This window comes from Oratosquilla oratoria, chromosome 1, assembly GCF_046742065.1.
Source record: "Oratosquilla oratoria isolate Oo_2021 chromosome 1, ASM4674206v1, whole genome shotgun sequence".
NCBI lineage: Eukaryota > Metazoa > Arthropoda > Malacostraca > Stomatopoda > Squillidae > Oratosquilla > Oratosquilla oratoria.
The window spans coordinates 77,142,595-77,162,343 of record NC_134777.1 but is presented as its reverse complement, the minus strand read 5'-3'; the positions used below and the strand labels follow the sequence as shown (position 1 = coordinate 77,162,343).

Here is a 19,749-nt window from a genome sequence, read left to right as displayed (position 1 = left end):
TACTTCTTTTCTTTTCTTTGTACCTCTCATACGACTCCCTCGTCCTATTTTGTAACCAATCTGTGAAAGCTCACTTCTCTTCTACAACCTTCTTTGTTTCCTCATCCCACCATTCACTACCCTTCCTTCTATTTCCTGTCCTTCTTGTTCCACACACCATCTTTGCACTCCAAATACTTTATGGAATAGATGAAAAAATAACTTTGGGCTACATCATTCTACAACCTCCCTTCATTTACTCCTATATTTTGTACTCTATCTTCCTTCCTTGGCAGACATTCCTTGTGCATCCAAAACCACCTCTTGTCCCATCTATCCATCTTATTCTTGATTGTCCCATCAAGTCCACTCCACCCACTTCTGCTAGTCTTTCTTAAGTCATTCTTGCAATATGCCCAAACCATCTCATCACTCTGATCTACCCTATTCTACAGCTATCTCAGTGAGACACACCACAACACCCTTCAAATCATACAAAACAAAGCCCTAAAAACAATTACAGGCTACACAAATACAACACCTACAGACCATTTACACCATGAAACAAAAGTCCTCAAAGTCAAGGACCACCTTGACATGAGAGGCACACAAACACTTGCCGCAGCCACCACAAACACATCACACCCGCTACACTACATAGCAGAACACCCACACACACCAAGAAACATTAAAACAACACCCAAAGACCTGTATTACACACAGATACTCTCTTCTCTTCCTCCACAACCACCAAATACCAGTCTCCGGAAACATATTCATAATCATATCACTCACTGCTCCATTAACACACTGAAAGACAACACACTGCTGCATGCCAGACCCCCTGATATCCACCCTTCTGAATCCTCTCTCCCATGAAAGGACAGAGTCCACCTGGCCAGACTGCAGTGCGGCCACCACCCAGCACTTCTAAGCTACCAGAAGAGGCTGGATGACCGCATTGTGAACAGCTGCCCAGGATGTAACACTTCACCCCATACCATACAACACATAATGGAAGACTGCATTATACACAATCATGCATGCAAACAACACAACATACACTATAAAGGATCTGTGGGAAAACCCAGTTTCGGCTGTGGCATTCCTTGGGGAGACGGGACTGCTCGGACAGACAGTCTAGGGAACGACAACAACAGCTATCTTTCCAACCCTGTTCTCTGCCTCACTTCCACATTTCTCACAGATCCAGGTCCCTCGCATGTATCTCACAATGCCCTATGCACAACTCTCCCTCTAGGGCAAATTTGGGCCAAATAGGCCAATCTAATGATTTTAGTAAAAAACCATAGGTTAACCACCTCAGGATTTCTTAGGGGTTATTTTGGCCACAATCTCACTCATCTACCCCAATGTTGCCCCAGAGGAAGAGGCATGCATAGGTCACTGAGAGGTATGTGTTAGGAACCTGGATCCAAGGGTGTGTGCACAGGGCTCAGCTAAATTTCAAGCTCTGGGTGGATTTTGTCATTCCACTTCTGGTGCCCACAACTGCCTGATTGGATCCAAGTGAAATCTACTGGAAGGCCAGTGGTCAAAATGACCCCCCAAAACACCCTCATGGATTTTTATCAAATCATATGGTCAGCTGATTTGGCCTAAACTTGCCCCAAAGGGAGAGTCATGCAAAGAGCACTGTGAAGTACATTTGAGGAGGCTGGACCTAAGGGCATGTGATGGGGTCTAGCCAAATTCCAGGCTATGGGAGGATTTTTGCCTTTCTGGCTCTGGTGCCTGCACCTTTGACTTGAGGGGTGCCCAAGTGAAATCAACAGGAAACCTCATGGCCTCACCAAATGGAGCAAGTGACCAAAATAATTACAAAAATCCTGAGGGAAACTATGGATTTTGACTGAAATTGTCAGGTGCCATTTGGCCCAAACGTGCATAGGGCACTCTGAGGTACAATCTAATCTTGTAGCCTATAATCACATTTCTCAAACATCACCCTGTACACATTCTACCTTTCTGCTTTCCTTGTATTCCAAGTCTGCTTCATAAAATGCTGTGTTCTTTCATACAACCTTTTTTTGCATTCATACCCACTTCTCATAACACTTACACCATTCTACCCACACATTTACTTTCTCTTTCACTCTAATTCACCCCCACATCGAAATGCAACCTCAAATACTTAAAATTCTCCACTTGTCCCATCCTCTTGTTCACATCCAACCTGACCTTCACTGTACATCTCACATCTTTTGACCACAGTTGCTCTCAATGATTGTGAGGTAAAAATCTGCTCAGTAGCATGCAACTGATACTTGAGGGTTTATATGAGGTGCCCCTATAGACCAGAGCTACACATAATTTTGTGTTAGAGGAAATATCTACTCGCTGAGAAATGATGATCATTTGCATGACTGTCCCTCAGTTATGCCATCCCCCCTCTCAATAATGTCTTGTACCACTTCTCTGAATATATATTTCCATCTTTGCCAAACCCTGTGGTAGGGGAGATAGAATACTGGCCCTGAGTTTTCCCACTTGGGTCATAAAAGGCAACTAAAATGGAATATAGAATAGGAATAGACACCCTACTCTCCATAGCTCTAAAAGGCATAGGAGGGTTTGTGAGGAGTTTTCCAACCAGAACCCTAAGGTTTGGGTCTTTCAGTGTGCATGCTACAGATGAGAGTAAAAGGGAAGAGATAGGCAGTATATCTGTGGGAAGAAAAGAGGATGTGTTGGCACTGATTGAAACAAAGTTAAAAGTGAGGGGTATGATTGATTTTGGGAGTGAAGTGGGGAGGGTGTCAGGAATGAGAGGAGAACAAGGGAGGAAAGGGGTGGCTATACTATTAAGTCAAGAGATAGGTAAGTATGAGGTGGTGTGGAAGGAGATTTCTTCAAGGTTAATGTAGATAAAGGTGAAATTGTAAAGGAAAATGTGGGTCAGAAGTGCATATGGGCCTGGTAGTGAAAAGTGTATTGAGGAAAGGGAGGCTTTTTGAACAGTTTTAAATGAGTGCATAGGGTTTAGGGAGAAATGTCAATGTAGTGGTATTGGGAGATCTTTATGCTACAGTAAGAGATGAACCAATAGATGGAGTGGTTGGGAAGTGTGGAGTGCCAGAAAAAAATTGTAGTGGAGAGTTGATGGTGATGTGTTTTGAGAGTTGATGAAAGTTTAGTGGACTATTTAGTGTTATCCAGGAGATGAGTAGGAATTGTTTTGGATGTACATGTTCTTAGGGGAGAGTTGGGGAATATCAGATTATTTTTTGGAAGGTAAGTTGAGAGTGGAGGACAGATGGAGAAAGAGGAACAGGATAGAAGGTATGGAAGTGCTTAAAGTAAAGCTTAAAATGAGAAGGAATACAAGAAGTTGTGAGATAAGTGGGAGGTGAAGGATAGAGTAGAGGTAGGAGTGGAGGAAGAATGGGGGTGTCTCAAGGCTGGAGTAACGTGTGCAAAGATGGTGTGTAGAACAAGAAAGATGGGAGGGTATATAAGGAAGGGTAGTGAATAGTGGGATGATAAAGCAAAGAGATGGTAGAAGAGAAGAAACATTCACAGACTGGTTGTAAAATAGGAGAGAAACATACAAGAGGTAGAAAGAAAAAAAAAAAAAAAAAAAAAAAAAAACATACAAGATAGAGGAGAGCAGACATGAAATGGGGGAAGAGTACATACATATACCAAAGGATTTTTCCACCTTACGAGGGGGGTAGCCAAAAAGAAAAAGGCATAGAAACCACTCCCACTCATTCCATATCCTATATATTCCACTCCCTGCCACCCTCCTCCCCCCCTCTTATCTTGGCACCTCCTGGATGATGGGTCATCCCTGCATCCTGTCCACTGCCCTGGGTCAGAAGTAGTGTCACAAGACAGCACATCGACATCAAGGCCGCTTCATAAATTCGGTGACCCCCCCTCTCTGTCCCCTCATGCAGAAAAAGAAAAGACAGGAAGAAATCCCTTTGGGCTGCATCAATTTTTTTCTCATACATACTTCCTCACCCCCATCCCCCACCCACTCCCCCTCATGCATCACAGCATCATCCATACACAACCCTTCTCCATTCACCCCTATATTCTGTCCTCTCCCATCCTTCCTCCACAGACATTCCTCTCTTTAGTAATGCCCCTTTCACCCCATCCATCCATCTCGTACTAGGATGCCTCCTCATATTCACTCCTTCCACACTTCTTTTACTAATCTTTCTTCACTCATTCTTTCCATGTGTCCAAACTGTCCTAATACTCTTTCATCAACCCTATCTCCCAACTCCCTTACCACCACTGTTCTCATCCTCACCTCCTCATTTCTCACTCGATCTAGCCTAGTAACCCCTATCATACTTCTCAGACATTTCATCCTAAACACATTAAAACTCCTCTCTTCCTCTCTTATGTTCCATGTTTCTGGCCCATACAGTGCTGTTGGCACAATCACTCCTTCATATAACCTCCTCTTCGCATCCATTCCCAGATGTCTATTTCTCATTACACTTTTTAATCCACCAAGGCATCTCTTCTCTAAATCTAAATTCTACCTCCAACCCCACTCCTCCCTTTCCTGCCACATTCACACCCAAGTATCTAAAACTATCCACTTCCTCCAGTCTTTCACCCTTTATGCTCACTTCCAGCCTGCTGTCACTCTCTCCCCTTGTACTTCTCATCACCTTACTTTTGCCCACATTTATCTTCAGCTTCCTTCTTTCACACACCTTCTCAAACTCTGTTACTAACTTCCTCAATCTTTCCTCTGATCCTGCTACAAGCGCAGTGTCGTCAGCAAACAACAACCGGCTCACCTCCCTCTTCTCTCCATTTTCTTTAACCATCTCCAACCCCTGACCAACTACCCTTGCATTCACCTCTCGCACCACCCCATCCATGTAAAGATTGAACAACCAGGGAGACATAACACATCCCTGACGAAGTCCCACCTTCACCTCAAACCATTCACTCTCTCCATTTCTAACCCCAACACAAGCTCTACTACTCTTGTAAAAACACTTGACTGCTCTTAACAGCTTTCCTCCTATTCCAAATATCTGCAAAACCTCCCACAGTGCCTTCCTGTCTACCCTGTCATAAGCCTTTTCCAGATCCATAAAAGCCCAAAAAACATCCGTACCTTTTCCTATAGCTTTCTCACATATCTGTCTTACCACAAAGATCTGATCTACACAACCCCTACCTGTCCTAAACCCACACTGTTTCTCACCAATTACTCCCTCTGTTCCTCTCCTAATCCTCTCAATCAAGACCCTCCCATAAGCCTTCCCACTGCAACTACCTTTCCCTCCCTATTCTCCTTCACATTTAGTAACTCCCAAAAAATACTCTGCCCACCTTCCTCTCACTGCCTTCTCTTCCATTATCATCTCTCTGTCTGCACCTTTTACCTTTTCTTTACTTGATTCACCTCCTCTTCCTCTTTTAATTTCCTTCCAAAACATCTTTTTATTACTTTCAAAATTTTCAGTCATACTCTCACCCCATTACAAAGGATTACAAAGGCGGAGCATGCCGACAGGAGACCTTTTGATCCATATCTAGGTCGGATGCGAAAAAAAAAATCATATTAATAATAAAACAATAAATAAAAACTATAATAATGTAAATAACAAATAAAATACATAAATAAATGCATAGGTATAGTTGAATAATAAACAAACAGGTAAATAGTAAATAATGATAAATTGACATATAACTAATAATAAATGAAAATCAGACAGACAAATGATAATAAAACAAAAACAAAATAAATGAAAATCAGACATTGCACTACCTGTGCAGGAAGTTTATTCCATTCATTTACTACACGGTTGGCAAAGTTGTTTCTACCTACTTCCAAATTGAATCTATTTCCGGACAGTTTGAGACCATTGTTTCTTGTCTGATTCTCATTCAATGTGAAAATTTGGTCACTTTTGATGTTGTCAATTCCCTTTAAAATCTTAAAGACCTGTATCAAGTCACCTCTGAGTCTACGCTTTTTTAGGGAAAACAGATTCATGTGTTTTGGTCGATTTTCGTATGATTTATTTTTGATATTTGGAATCAGTTTTGTGGCTCGCCGTTGTACATTTTCCAGTCTGTCAATGTCTTTAATGAGATTCGGTGACCATACGGAAACAGCATATTCCCAATGTGGACGAACTAACGATTTATATAGCTTGTTAATGAGTGATGGACTTTTGAAATCAAAAGATCGCGCAATCAGTCCCAGAATCTTATTTGCTTTCTCAGAGGCTGAAATACACTGCTTGGATGATTTGAGGTCATTACTGATAATTACGCCGAGATCTTTTTCACTATCCACTTTTGTTAACGAATTACCAAATAACTTGTAATCGTACTTACTGTTATTTTTACCTATGTGCATTACCTTGCATTTACTTGTGTTAAATTTCATTAGCCACTTTTCTTCAGACCGTTGCTGTAATTTATCTAAATCTACTTGAATATCCTCTTTGCTTCTTTTCTTATGCTTAACTTCCCTTCTCTTTACTTTGTACCTCTCATATGATTCCCTCATCCTAATTTGTAGCCAATCTATGAATGCCTGCTTCTCTTCTACACCCTTCTTTGCTTCCTCATCCCACCACACACTACCCTTCCTTCTATTTCCTCCTGCCCTCCTAGTTCCACAAACCATCTTTGCACACCTTATGACTCCCTCCTTGAACCATCCCCTTTCCTCCTCCACTCCCAGTTCTACTCTATCCTTTACTCCCTCCCACTCTTCTCTCAGCTTCTTCTTATACTCATTCTCCTTTTTTTTCTCATTTAAGCAGTTCACTCTAAGTACCTCGCTACCTTCTGCCCTTTTCCTCTTTCTCCACCTATTCTCCAATCTCAATTTACCTTCCACCGGTAAATGATCTGATATTCCCCATTCCCTCCCCTTAGGACATGTACATCCTTAACATGTACATCCATACTCCTGGTCACCACTATATAGTCCATTAACGCTCTATCTACCACCCTTCCATCCACCACCCTCTCCCATGTGTACTTATGCTTGACTTTCTTCCTAAACACTGTATTTGCTATCATCAACTCTCTTTCAAGACACATCTCCACCATCAATTCTCCACTATGATTTTTACCTGGAACTCCATACTTCCCAATCACTCCATCTATTGGTTCATTTCCTACCCTAGCATTAAGGTCTCCCAATACAACTACATTGACATTTCTTCCTAATCCCTCTATGCACTCATTTATATCTACCCAAAAATCCTCCCTTTCCTCTATGCTCTTCTCACTACCTGGCCCATACACACTTCAAAAACCCACATCTTCCTTCCCAGCTTCACCTTCATCCACATCAACCTTGATGAAACCTCCTTCCACTCCACTACACGCTTATTTATCTCTTCAGTTACTAGTATAGCCCCTTCTCTCCCTCATCCACTCTTCACTCCTGAGTACCTCCCAAACTCACACTCGCCCTTTCCTTTCATTTTAGTTTCACTCAAAGCCAGCACATCCATCTTTCTTCTCACAAACATACTGCCTATCTCTTCCCTTTTACTCTCATCTGTACCACATCCACACACATTAAAAGACCCAACCCTTAGGGTACTGGTTGGAAAATTTCCAGACCCTCTTATGGCTTTACTTTTTTTAGGAATGTCCCCTTTTGGGGCTACAGGTAGCAGCACTCCTAATCCAATCCCCCGTCCTGTTTTTTGTCGCCTTTTACGGCTCAAGTGGAAAGACTTGGTGCATTCTCTTCCCCCACCACTGAGTAGGCGAAAAAAGGAAATGAATATTCAGAGACAGTAACAAGGGGTTGGGGTACAGGCGTACAGCATAATGGAGGGACAGTTGAAGTATAAAAGTGTCATCATTTCTGTATAAACAGAGTTTTCCTCTATCAAAGACAAAATGATGTGTGGCTCTGGTCCGTAGGGGCGCCCCATATAGACCCTAAAGTATCAACTGCATGCTACTTTGCCACGATAACATGCAGCCAATACCCCAGACTGGGAGAAGAGTATAACAGAAATTTTTTAAAGTAATAAAAAAATGTTTTAGAAGGAAATTAAGAAAGGAAGGAGAGGTGAATCAAGTAGAGAAGAAAAGGTAAAGGGTATAGATGGAGAGATGGTAACAGAAGAGGAAGAGGGACAAAGTATTTTTGGGAGTTGCTAAATGCAGAGGATGATAGGGAGGGTATTGGTTGCAATGAGTCACTAAGAAAATGAAAGTGACAGATGAGGAAAATGAAAAATAGAAAAAGATGAGGTGAAAGCAGTTATTGAAATGATGAGAGCAGGCAAGGCACCTGGGTTAGATGGGTGTCATATGGAGTGTCTGAAAAAAGGAGGTACAATGATGGTGGACTGGCTGGTGAGGTTGTTTAATGTTTGTCTAAAGGAGAGTGTCAGAGGACTGGAGGAGTGCCTGTATAATTCCGCTTTACAAGGGAAAAGGGGACAAATGTGGGTGTAGTAGTTCCAGATGGATTAGTTTGTTGAGTACAGTTAGGATGGCTTATGAGAAGGTTTTGATTGAGGATCAAGAGAGGAAAAGAGGGAATAATTGATAAGGAACAGAGTGGATTTAGGAAAGGTAGGGGGTTATGTGGATAAAATTTTTGTGGTACAACAGATATGTGAGAAATCTTTAGCAAAGGGTAAGGATTTTTTGGGGGGCCTTTATGGATCTGGAAGAGGCTTACAACAGGGTAGAAAGGAAGACACTGTGGGAGGTTTTGCAGATATATGGGATTAGAGGAAACCTGTTAAGGGCAGTCAAGAGTTCTTACGAGAGTAGTAGAGCCTATGTTAGAATTAGAAATGGAAAAAGCAAGTGGTTTGAGGTAAAAATGGGACTTTGCTAGGTATGCGTCATATTTCCATGACAGTTCAATATGTACATGGATAAGGTGGTGCAGGAGGTGAATGAAAGGGTAATGGGCAGGGGATTGGAGATGGTTAAAGAAAATGAGGAAAAGTGGGAGGTGAGCCAGTTGTTGTTTGCTGATGACATTGTGCTAATGGCAAGACCAGAGAGGAGATTTAGGAAGTTGGTGGTGGAATCTGAGGTGAGCGAGAGGAGAAAGTTAAAGGTAAATGTGGGTAAAAGGTAGTGCGATGTACAAGGGAAAAGGATGGCAACAATTTGGAAGTAATAAAAGAGCTGGAGGAAGTGGATAGCATTAGATACTTGGGGTCGCATGTGGCAAGAAAGTGACGCATAGAGGTAGAGATTGTAGATTGAGAGAAGCAAGTAAGTGCAGAGACATGGAAGATAAGAGATGAAGAGTTTAATTGTGTTTGAAGTGAAATGTCACTCCGGGGCACATCGCACGTCTGGCAGCATTAGCTGCCCAACGTGCGATGTTGCGTCATAATAATTGCATTATAAAAAATAAAGTCAGTGCTCAAACGTTCGTTCTCTCTCACACGTGTATTTTGATAACCATAGAAAATTGATGAAGCCAGTTTAGAAAGAATGGAGATTACGTAGGTACGACTACAATAAATATAATCAAAATGCCGACGTCAGCATCATCGAGTACCCACTTGCTCCTCATGCCGCCTACATAGGCGTCACCGTATGGAAGTGGTTAAAATGTTGAATGGAGGGAGAAACTGGGTGAAGAGGAGAGTGGGGGTGGAAAAGGATATAGGAAGTAGGGATGATGAATGAATATTGGGGTGGTTTGGACACATGGAAAGAATGAGGGAAGAAAGATCAGTATAAGAAATGAGGAAGGCAGAGGTGTATGGAAGGAACATGAGGGGATGAGCAAGGATGGATCTGGTAAAAGGGACATTAAGCTAGAGGGGGATGTCTGTTGAGGAAGGAAAGGAGATGGCAGAAGATATGAGTGAGTAGAGAATGGTTGTGTATGGATGATACTGTGATGCATAGTAGGGAGTGGGTGGGGGATAGGGTTTGTTTGTTTATGAGTTTTAGGCTCAAAAGCCAAGCACTGGAGCATCAAGGGCTATTCAGCGCTATGAAAGCTAAACGGCGGATAAAAGCTAAAAGTTCAGAGATTTCATAAAAAAATATATATATATATAATAATAAAATTGAAAAATACAGTGAATTATAATAGGTGATAACATTTGATAAGCTTTAAAAATCTGACCACATGGGGTACTTCACAGTTATCATCAAACAAGTCCGTCATGGACTTGCCTGTGATTGAACATGCTCGTTGCTCACGTTGAAAACATATGCACTCCGTTAAAAAGTGCTGTACAGTAATGTGAGCCTGACATGTACGACAGAATGGTACTTGCCGCTCGCCATCACCTGTCATTAAAAAACTGTGCGTCAGATGTGTATGTCTGATTCGCAATCTGGTCAAGATGATGCTGTTCCTTCTATTTGGGCAACTGGATGATTCCCATTTCTTTATAAAGGGACGGATCTTTTTTAGCTTATCAGTTAAGGTGCTACATCTATGCTGCCACTTATTTTGTATATGAGTGTGTATAATCTCCTTAAGGTCGCCATGGGGTATATGGACGGCAGTAGTTGGCTGTAGATCAGCTACTGCCGACTTTGAAGCTTTATCTGCCGTTTCATTCCCCATGACGCCAGTGTGACCAGGTACCCAACAAAAGTTCACCTTGGTACGTTTTTGTGAGTGCAGGAGGACCAGCCAATCTTGCACTTCTTGCACCAGTGGGTGAGTGGGCAAAAGTTGCCGAAAAGAAGCTAAAACACTGTTGGAATCTGTATAAATAATGAAACTTTGCTCGTTTGAGCAACTGTAGTAGATCTCTTTCACTGCCAGGAGTATTGCATAAGCTTCTGCAGTGAAATTTGAGCAAAGAGAGGGTAATTTATGTTTAAAAAAAATTCCGTTAAAAACTGCAGCAGAGCCTACACCTTGCTTAGACTTAGAGCCATCGGTATAGACACAGAAGTGGTGTGTTTAGAGGAGTGTTCTAAGAATTGCGCCTTGACAGCCTGAGGGTCGTGGTGTTGTTTACCATTGGTACAAATGCAAATCTCCACAGGGGGTTTACACCAAGGAGGATACTTTGTTGGGCTTAATTTGGCTATAGTAGAGTCATAGAGACCGATCTCTCTAGATTCCTTCTCCAATCGAACCTCCAGTGGCTTAGGGATACAGGGCCTATTTGGAGAGATGTCATAAGGGTTCATAACAAATTTAAAGTTGGAGTTATCCTTTGATGTCAAACATTTGGCCAAATATCATAGTCCCAGCTCTCTGTGTAAGGAAAGAGGTGGTACACCTGAGTCCACATATAGGCTGTCCACAGGGGAGGTATGATAGGCACCCGTGCAGATTCTCAAATCCAAATTGTGCACAACATCTAATTTTTCAAGGGTGGTTCTAGCAGCAGAGCCATATATCTGGCAAGCATAATCAATTTTGCTAAGGCAGAGAGTTTTATAGAGCCTCAATAAAATAGTACGATCAGCTCCCCAATCATAATGTGAGACAACTTTCAGAATGTTGGTGGACTGTTGTACTCTAACTCATAAGTCATTAACATGGGAAACGAATGTGAGGCCCTTGTCAAAAATCACACGAAGGAACTTCACCTCACTCTCATATGGGAGGATGACTCCCTTCAAAAACAGAGTTGGTATCTCTTCTCGCTTCCTACACCTTGTAAATCTGGTGGCCTTAGTTTTTTGAGGTGAGAACTTGAAACCTCTCCTGTCAGCCCATTTAGTGACTGCATTTATCGTAGCTTGTATTTTTCTACCAGCTTCAAGGGCCGTTGGGGCACTACAGTAAATAGCATGGTCATCAACAATTAGGGAACCCTGAACTGTCGGTGGTATTTGGTCCATGAGGCTATTAATGGCCACTGCAAATAGCGTAACACTTAACATGCTACCCTGGGGGACCCCCTCCTCCTGCAGATAAGATGATGAAAATACAGATCCAACTCGGACTTTTAGTCGTCGGTTTGATAAGAAGTTCTGTACAAATGCAAACATGTGGCCTCCAATGCCCCATGATGCTAGCTGTTTCAAGATGCCACCCTGCCAGGTTGTGTCATAGGCCTTCTCTAAATCAAAGAACACACCAATGGTTTGATGTCTTCTAGCAAAGGCATTTTGGATTTTTCTTGAGAGTATTAGCAAAGGGTCAAGTGTGCTGCGATTCTTCCGGAATCCAAACTGCCTGTTTGAGAGTAACTCTCTGGATTCTAGATACCAGACAAGTCTGTTATTAACCATTCTCTCAAAAAGTTTACAAAGACAGCTAGTGAGGGCAATAGGTCTATAGCTTCCTGGAAGTTCTGGGTTTTTCCCTGGCTTATGACAGGGGATAAGTACCGACAGATCCCAGGTATCAGGTGAAGAGTGTGTGGTCCATATACTGTTATATACCGTAAGCAGGAACAGCTGTGAACACTGGGGAAGGTTGGCAATCATCTCATAACTAATGTTATCATTGCCAGGGGAAGTGAGGGCAGAGCTTGATAAAGCATGTTTCATTTCATCGAAGGTGAAAGGTAGATTAAAGGACTGTATTGTTTGAAGGCGGAGGGAGAACTGTTGCTGAGTCACGATGTATTTGATATTCAGGAGCATAATTAGCTGCACTTGAAACACTAGTGAAGTGGGCACCCAAGATGTCAACAACCCTATTCGGGTCACAAACTTGAGTACCGTTAGATTCTAAAACGGGCAAGGCAGTCGGTACAAATTTACCTTGTAATTTACGGATTTTATTCCAAATCTGACTTGTAGGGGGTAGTGATGGTTAATTCCGAAACATATTTCTTCCAGGATTCACGTTTGACTTCTTTAAATATTTTCTTCTGTCTCGCACGGGCTCTAGAATAAGCAAGTCGGTTTGCCTCACACGGTGACCTGAGCAATCTAAGAAGGCATGTCCTGGTTATTTTCCTAACAACCTCACACTGTTTATTCCACCAAGGGACTACAGGGTGCCTGGGTAGGCCAGCAGTTTTGGGGATGGTTTGTTGCGCAGAATCTATGATGGTCTGTGAAAGGTGGGCATAAGCACCAACAGGGGATAGAAAATTGGTGTGCGATTCATTGATAGCTGATGATTTAGCGAACTCTTTCCAATCAGCCTTCTTGATCTTCCATTTTGGCAGGCAGGGTGATGGGATACTTATAACATATTGAAGTAGTATTGGCCAGTGGTCACTGCCATGCAGATCTCTATCAACAGCTCAATTGTACTCCAACCGGAAGGATACTGTGCTTATTAAGTCGATGGCTGAGGTGGTGTTATGAAAAATATCATATCGAGTGGGAGAGCCATCATTCAGCAGCACTAAATCATTATTGGCATCAAGTAGCTGCTCAATGATATAACCCCATCTATCACAGTGTACGTCACCCCATAAGGTGTGCTTGGCATTGAAGTCACCCATTAAAATAAATGGTGGAGGGAGCTGGTTCACTAAGTCTTGGATATCTGAGACATCCAACTGTCTATTTCACCTAAGGCCGTCGAAAAGGTGGTCTTCAAGTTTAGGGTCTAAATAAGGAGAGCACAAAGTGATCTTTCTCTCAAGCTGAACCTGTACAGCACAGGCTTGAAGGTCTGTATTGAGCTGGATTGTAGAAAATCTAATAGACTTGTGAATTATGAAAGCAGTGCCACCCTGTGCCCTCTCCTCAATAATAGGGGGTGATCTATGAAAATTATAATCGAGTCCAGGATTATAACTTGTATCTCCTAGTTTTGTTTCTTGAAGGCACAAAATCATGGTGTTGTAGTCTCTAAACAGTGTTCGAATGTGTTCAGAGCTACTGTTGAGACCTCGGCAGTTCCATTGTATGATGGACATTTTTATTTAGGGAGCTTTCCACTTCCGACTTTAAGAGACTTTCTTTTCTGCCTGATCAGTGTTTTGTCTAGAGATGGTAGGCCTGCCAGCAATTCCGGCTGGAGGCTTTCCACTTCTAGGTCTCTCATCCTTCGAATTGCCCTGAGAGGAGTCAGTACGGCCAGGTTTGTGGCCCTCAATTTTGATCTTCTTTGATGCGTTTGCTGTCGATGTATTAGTTTTTTGAGGACCAGTAGCATCCCATGAAAGCACCTTATATTTGTTTGAGGTAGGGATGCTCAGGGTAGGAGAGGGGATGTTCCTCCCCTTTTCTTACCACGTGTTGGGGATCTCTCCGCCGTAACACCCTTTGCTGGCCGCGCATCATCTCGCGAATGCACATTCGCTGGTGAGGGAGTGTCCTCTGAGCCCTCAATAACGGGCACAGATGATGCCTGAGTTAACTCCTGAGAAGGAGGGGTGGGGGAGCTGGGAGGTGCTACCTCAGCATCGGTCGAAGCCTGCTTCAGGCGGGTATCTGTTACCTCAGGGGTTCTACCGTGTGAAGCGGAAGGCTGAGGCGCCTTAGTGACAGTAGCTCGTCTCTTTGTGACCTGGGCATATGTTCTAGTTTGGCCTAGAAGCTTCTTTGCGTACCGGATACTGATATGCTCTGCTTTGGATTTTTGAAGTGCTGCTTCTTCATCCTTATAGGACTGACAAGTCCTGTCACGGGCCTGGTGACCCTGGCCGCAATTCACACACTTGGGTGGTGTTGTGCATTCACCATGAATGGGGTAGGAGCATATAGCACACAGTTGCTCTCCACTGCAAGCAGTCGACGTATGGCCAAATTTAAAGAATTTGAAACACTGTAATGGCTTTCGCTTAAAAGGGCGCACAGCAATCCTTTCATTTTCAATTATGATATGCGTAGGCAGGTCAGGGCTAGTAAAGGTTAGTACAATCATTTTGGTGCCCCATAGTTTCCGGATATGGAAGATGTCATCAGGGCACATGTCCAGAATCTCTTCCTCTTCAAGATCATAAAGGTCTTTGTCATATATGACACCTCTACCATAGCTGAAGTCTATGTGTGGCTTAATTTCCTTCAGCATCTTACCACTTTCAGCTTTTAAGTGATTCAGCATATAAGACTGAGTTTTGGATTTTGCATGTATTAGAACTTTGTTCTTGCCAAATCTGGTGATATCACCACTACAAATTCCACCAGCTTTCCTCTGCAAGTATTTACAGAACTTAAAGTAATTATAGTTTTCTTCCCGGGCAGTGGCCACCAACCACATTGGAGGACTCGGTAGTCTCTCCTTGTGAGAAGTATTTAAGCCGTTTTCCTTCCCAAAGGGAGCATACAAAGAAGGTACATAAACATCTAGGGCATTAGGGGCATTGGCACATAAAGCCCCAGTGACGTCTGCTCCACAAACCTTCAAATTAGGAATATCGCTACTAGCTTTCAGAGCAGCATTGTGGCTAGTATATGACAGCCAGGCTTCCCAAGAATTTCCAGGTTCAGCATAACACATACGGATTTCTGTAATTTTACCATAGCAACCAAAGCACTTCGTAAGAATCTCATAGTTACAGGACTTAGGAAGCTGGAGGATATGGACCAGAGACAAGTTTTTCACATTCTTGATTTCCAAAGCTCTGGAGGAGGGAGAACCCAACTCAGTAGTAGCTTTTACCACATTATCTTTACTAGTGGAATCATAATATTGTCCTTCAATAGGAGTTATAGTCTCCTTTGAAGGACACACAGAGTGAGAATTATCCAAATCGGGATTTGAAACGGCGGAAGGGTCAGCATCGGTTCCCTCCTGGTCAATGGGTTTTGGAGGAGAAGGGGCCTCCAAAACCTGGGAGGATGATTCAACCATTATTGGATGGAATCAAAGTCTTATGGTATAGCCTACTACTTAAAAGAGCGCTTTCCGTAAGTTGTAGGGCCACTCCATGAGCAACATGAGGTTTGAAGTGCATGGAAAGAGATACTGCAGGTGCCTGGCGCCCCAGTCACTTAAGGAAAGTCCCTGCAGAGCCAGAAAAGGGTACAGAAATGGCTATTTACAGGTAAAGGGCCTCGGCATAGAGTTTTTTGGCTTTGACAACCCGTTTGTCCTCTGTAGTTTTGTCCCATATAGTATGAGGCCGGCATAGCCACCCTTTTACTTGTACTGGAAGGGAGAAAGGTAAGCTCAGGAGTCCTCCTTCCCATGCACATCCACTGACCACCGAACCTTGCGAACCAGTGGCACCTGTTGCCAGGTGAGCCCCCACCAACTCGGTCAGCTACCAGCACACAGGTCAGAGAGAAATTGGGAACTTAGAACTACCTTAAGAAGGAGCAAGAGAAAGTCGAGGGTGCTTCTCAGGGAAGGCAATCTGGAGCTTTTCAGAGAGCCTACCCTGAGATAATAGCCTATTCAGAAAGAGAAGAAAGAGTGCAGTAACTAAGGAGGGTAGGGATAAACGAGCCATCAAATGAAAGAGGGGTGGGGGTCGTTTACCAGTTACTTACACTCCAGTCTGTGAGTCTTGGTCTGACAGCTCCAGTATGGTCTGTGCAGCATGATTGAATCTGCCAGGGAGGAAAATTCTCCCCACTGCCATAGCCCATACCTTCATCACTATGCACAAGCACCTCCAGGACAGCAACCTGCTCACAGGGCAGAGGGGTGTGGGGGATAGGGGAGTGTTAAGGAGTGGTTACATGTGAATGATGTTTTGACACAGCTCGAAGGGATTTCTCCCTGTCTTCAATATTACTGCATGATGGGACAGAGAGAGAGAGAGAGAGAGAGAGAGAGAGAGAGAGAGAGAGAGAGGGGGGGGTCACCAATTGAATGAGGCAACCTTCTTGTGTATTGCTGCACTGCTTTTAACCTTGGGCAATGGGCAAAATGCAGGGATGACCTGTCATCCAAAGATGAAATGGGTGGGAAGGGAATTATGCCTTTTGACCTTGGCTACCTCCCTTGTATGGGGGAAAAAGACCTTGGCGTATGTATGTATGCTCTCAATGTTCTCTTCCGTCACATCTTTCCAAACTCAAGTCACCAACTACTTCAATCTCTTCAGAATCAGCCCACAAGCAGTATCATCTGCAAACAATAGCTGGGTTGCCTCCCACATCTCTCCACCCCCACTCACACGCTTCCATTCCGATTTTGTATGGAATACAGAACATTTATACTGTAACACAAGTTGCCAATATGGCACTACTTTCAGATATCTACAAAATTTTACATTTCAGCCTTACTGTCCCATATACACCTTTGTTGCGTCCACTGAGAACTACAACATGAGCAGATGGCTTCAATTCTAATTCTTCTTCTGGTGCCTGTGTTACTGGCTTCTCCATAGGATTTGTTGAAAGACTAAAGCCCTTCTTGTCAGGATCAACCACTTCTACTACTCTGAAAAAGCAATATGAATCAATGGCATTCTTACGCTTTGGCACACACAAAAGAAACAAATTTTTTGGCTATTTCTAACACTCACATATACACTACATTGCTGGAGTAGATATGGTACTTTCTGAGGAACTGATCAATAACGACAGTAGTGAGAAGAAAAAGGTCTAGTTATAAATTCAATAATCTTTACTTACTTCCTCTTTGTTCCAACACCACCTGTTTTTTTCCAACCCATTCCACGCAACATAGCTGCTCCAAAACTCTCGATGTTTATCTGAAATAAAAGCCACAAGCCATTGACAAGTACCTGCAAGTGGTGGTAGTTCTAAGAAATCTATGCCCCATGATGAAAAATAAAAATCATAAATACATGGTAAATAATTAATTCATCAGGAGAGGCCCTATGACTGAAAATGTGATTCCCCCCCATTTCTTCTCATCGCCTTAAGAAACTGCTTCATTTTACATTCTCCACTTGAGAAATGTTTGAAACAATAATAATTGTGAGCCACCAAATTCCTTTGGTGGTTCATTTATAGTCAACAAAATGAAAAGTTAAAATCCAACTCTTATTGGTGTATTCACTTAGAACAGATATTATGACCATACTCTGTGATTTACATGAAAAGAGAAGTACCCTTAATACTTACCTTCTCATAGTCATCTACTGATGATTCCACAACAGTGGCATCGGAGTCAACAAGCTTATCAACCTCAATTTTTAATGAACTTTTGACTGAGGCTGTATTTTCCTGCTGTTCTAATGCTCTTTTACTGTCTGTAAAAGTATAATAAATAACACCTTCTGGGGGAAAACTAGTTTGAATGTGATTTTTAAGTACATTAAATCATTTGGCACCTGCCTTAACAAAACCTACAGTGAAAATTTTCACATCCATTTTGTTTATTATCATGCATCATCCATCTAATAAGTAAAGAAAATTTATGATTACCTCTGATGACTTCAAGAGCTGCTTGTTCATCAAATGTAAGTGTTTTTTCCACCTCTTCCTCTTTCTGGTTCTCACTGGTTCCAGAAGATTCTTCTTCAGTATTCTTACTACTTTCTTCCACTACTTCATTCTTCTGTTTTTCTTTTTCTTTCTGCTCTCTCTTTTCAGTTAGCTTCTTAAAGATGAGAGACCGATCTACCTTCACAAGAGGAATAACAAGTTCTGCAGCTTCTTTTTCATTCCTGAAATTAACAAGACTTTAATAAATATGAAGAACAAATAATGGTGTATTTACCTACTTGTATTATACGGGAAGAGAGCTATGCACGTGGTGACCCGTCTTTGTATCTCTCAGCATCAAGTTTTTTCTTAAAATCTTGAATAGTGTTTGCACACACTGTTTCGTTGTCTAATTTGTTCCAAGTATCTATCACTCTGTGTAGGAAGCTGTTCCTTTTCAGATTTCTTCTGTAACTATCCTTTTTTAGTTTCTTTTTGTGTCCTCTTGTTTTACCATTATCCCATATTAACAAGTGTGTGTGTGTGCATGCGTGTATTTACCTAGTTGTATTTCATGGGAAGGGGAGCTATGCTCGTGGTGTCCCATCTTCATATCTCATTTTATCCAGACTGTTTTTAAATTTGTGTATTGTTTTTGCACACACCACTTTTTCATCTAACTTGTTCCAAACATCTATTACCCTGTGGGGAAAGCTGTTCTTTTTTAGGTCTCTTCTGTTACTGTCTTTCTTGATTTTCTTTCTATGTCCTCTTGTATGTCTACTATCCCATTTTATTAGATCCTCTATATCAATAGTTTCTATGACATTCATGATTCTATAAATGGTTATCAAGTCTCCTCTCTCTCTTCTTTGCTCTAATGTCTGTAGCTCAAGTTTTGTTAGTCTCTCTTCATATGATAGTTCTGAGTGTTGGTGCCAATTTCGTAATTGCTCTTTGTATTCTTTCAAGTTTTGTTATAAATTTATTTGTACTTGGTGACCACGTCGTTCATGCATACTCCAATCTTGGTCTTACCAAAGTGACCAGTATTTTCTTCACCATTTCTTTGTCCAGGTATGTAAATGCCACTTTGATTGTTCTTATCAAATTACAAGTTTCTCCAAAAATTTTGTTTATATGTTTCTCAGGGGACATATTACTCATAATAATGACTCCTAGGTCCTTCTCATTTTCTACTTTAATTTCTTCTTCTCCCAATTTATATGATCTCATTATTCTTTTTTGTTTTTTCCAAATTCCATTATACACTTCTTAATATTGAATTCCATCTCCCACTTCCTACTCCATTCCCATACTTTATTGAGATCACTCAGTAGCGACTCACTATCTTCTACAGTGTTCACTTTTTTCAACAATTTTGCATCGTCTGCAAAGAAGCTCATATAATTTTCAATTCCTTTATCCACATCATTAATATATATAGCAAACATTATTGGGGCCAGAACTGTTCCTTGTGGAACTCCACTAATCACTTCATCCCAATTAGAGTGTTTGTCTCTTATCACCACTCTCATTTTTCTTTCATGCAAGAAGTCTTCCATCCATTTCAGCAGTTTGCCCTGTATTCCTCCTGCAGTTTCTAATTTCTTTAGCAATTTTTTA

The 19,749-nt window shown here is 42.0% G+C and overlaps 1 protein-coding gene across 3 annotated transcripts in view; it reads right to left on the bottom strand.

The window, feature by feature from the left end:
• Window positions 1-19,749, bottom strand: part of LOC143040362 (uncharacterized) — a 47,175-nt gene that overhangs the window by 5,358 nt on the left and 22,068 nt on the right. For all 3 annotated transcript variants that reach the window (XM_076211482.1, XM_076211394.1, XM_076211543.1), the window contains 4 exons: window positions 18,124-18,365; window positions 17,821-17,948; window positions 17,365-17,444; window positions 17,014-17,170 (listed from right to left, as the gene is read on the bottom strand). In XM_076211482.1, coding sequence (XP_076067597.1) covers window positions 17,014-17,170; window positions 17,365-17,444; window positions 17,821-17,948; window positions 18,124-18,365 — 607 coding nt within the window. The remainder of the gene's footprint in view (window positions 1-17,013; window positions 17,171-17,364; window positions 17,445-17,820; window positions 17,949-18,123; window positions 18,366-19,749) is intronic.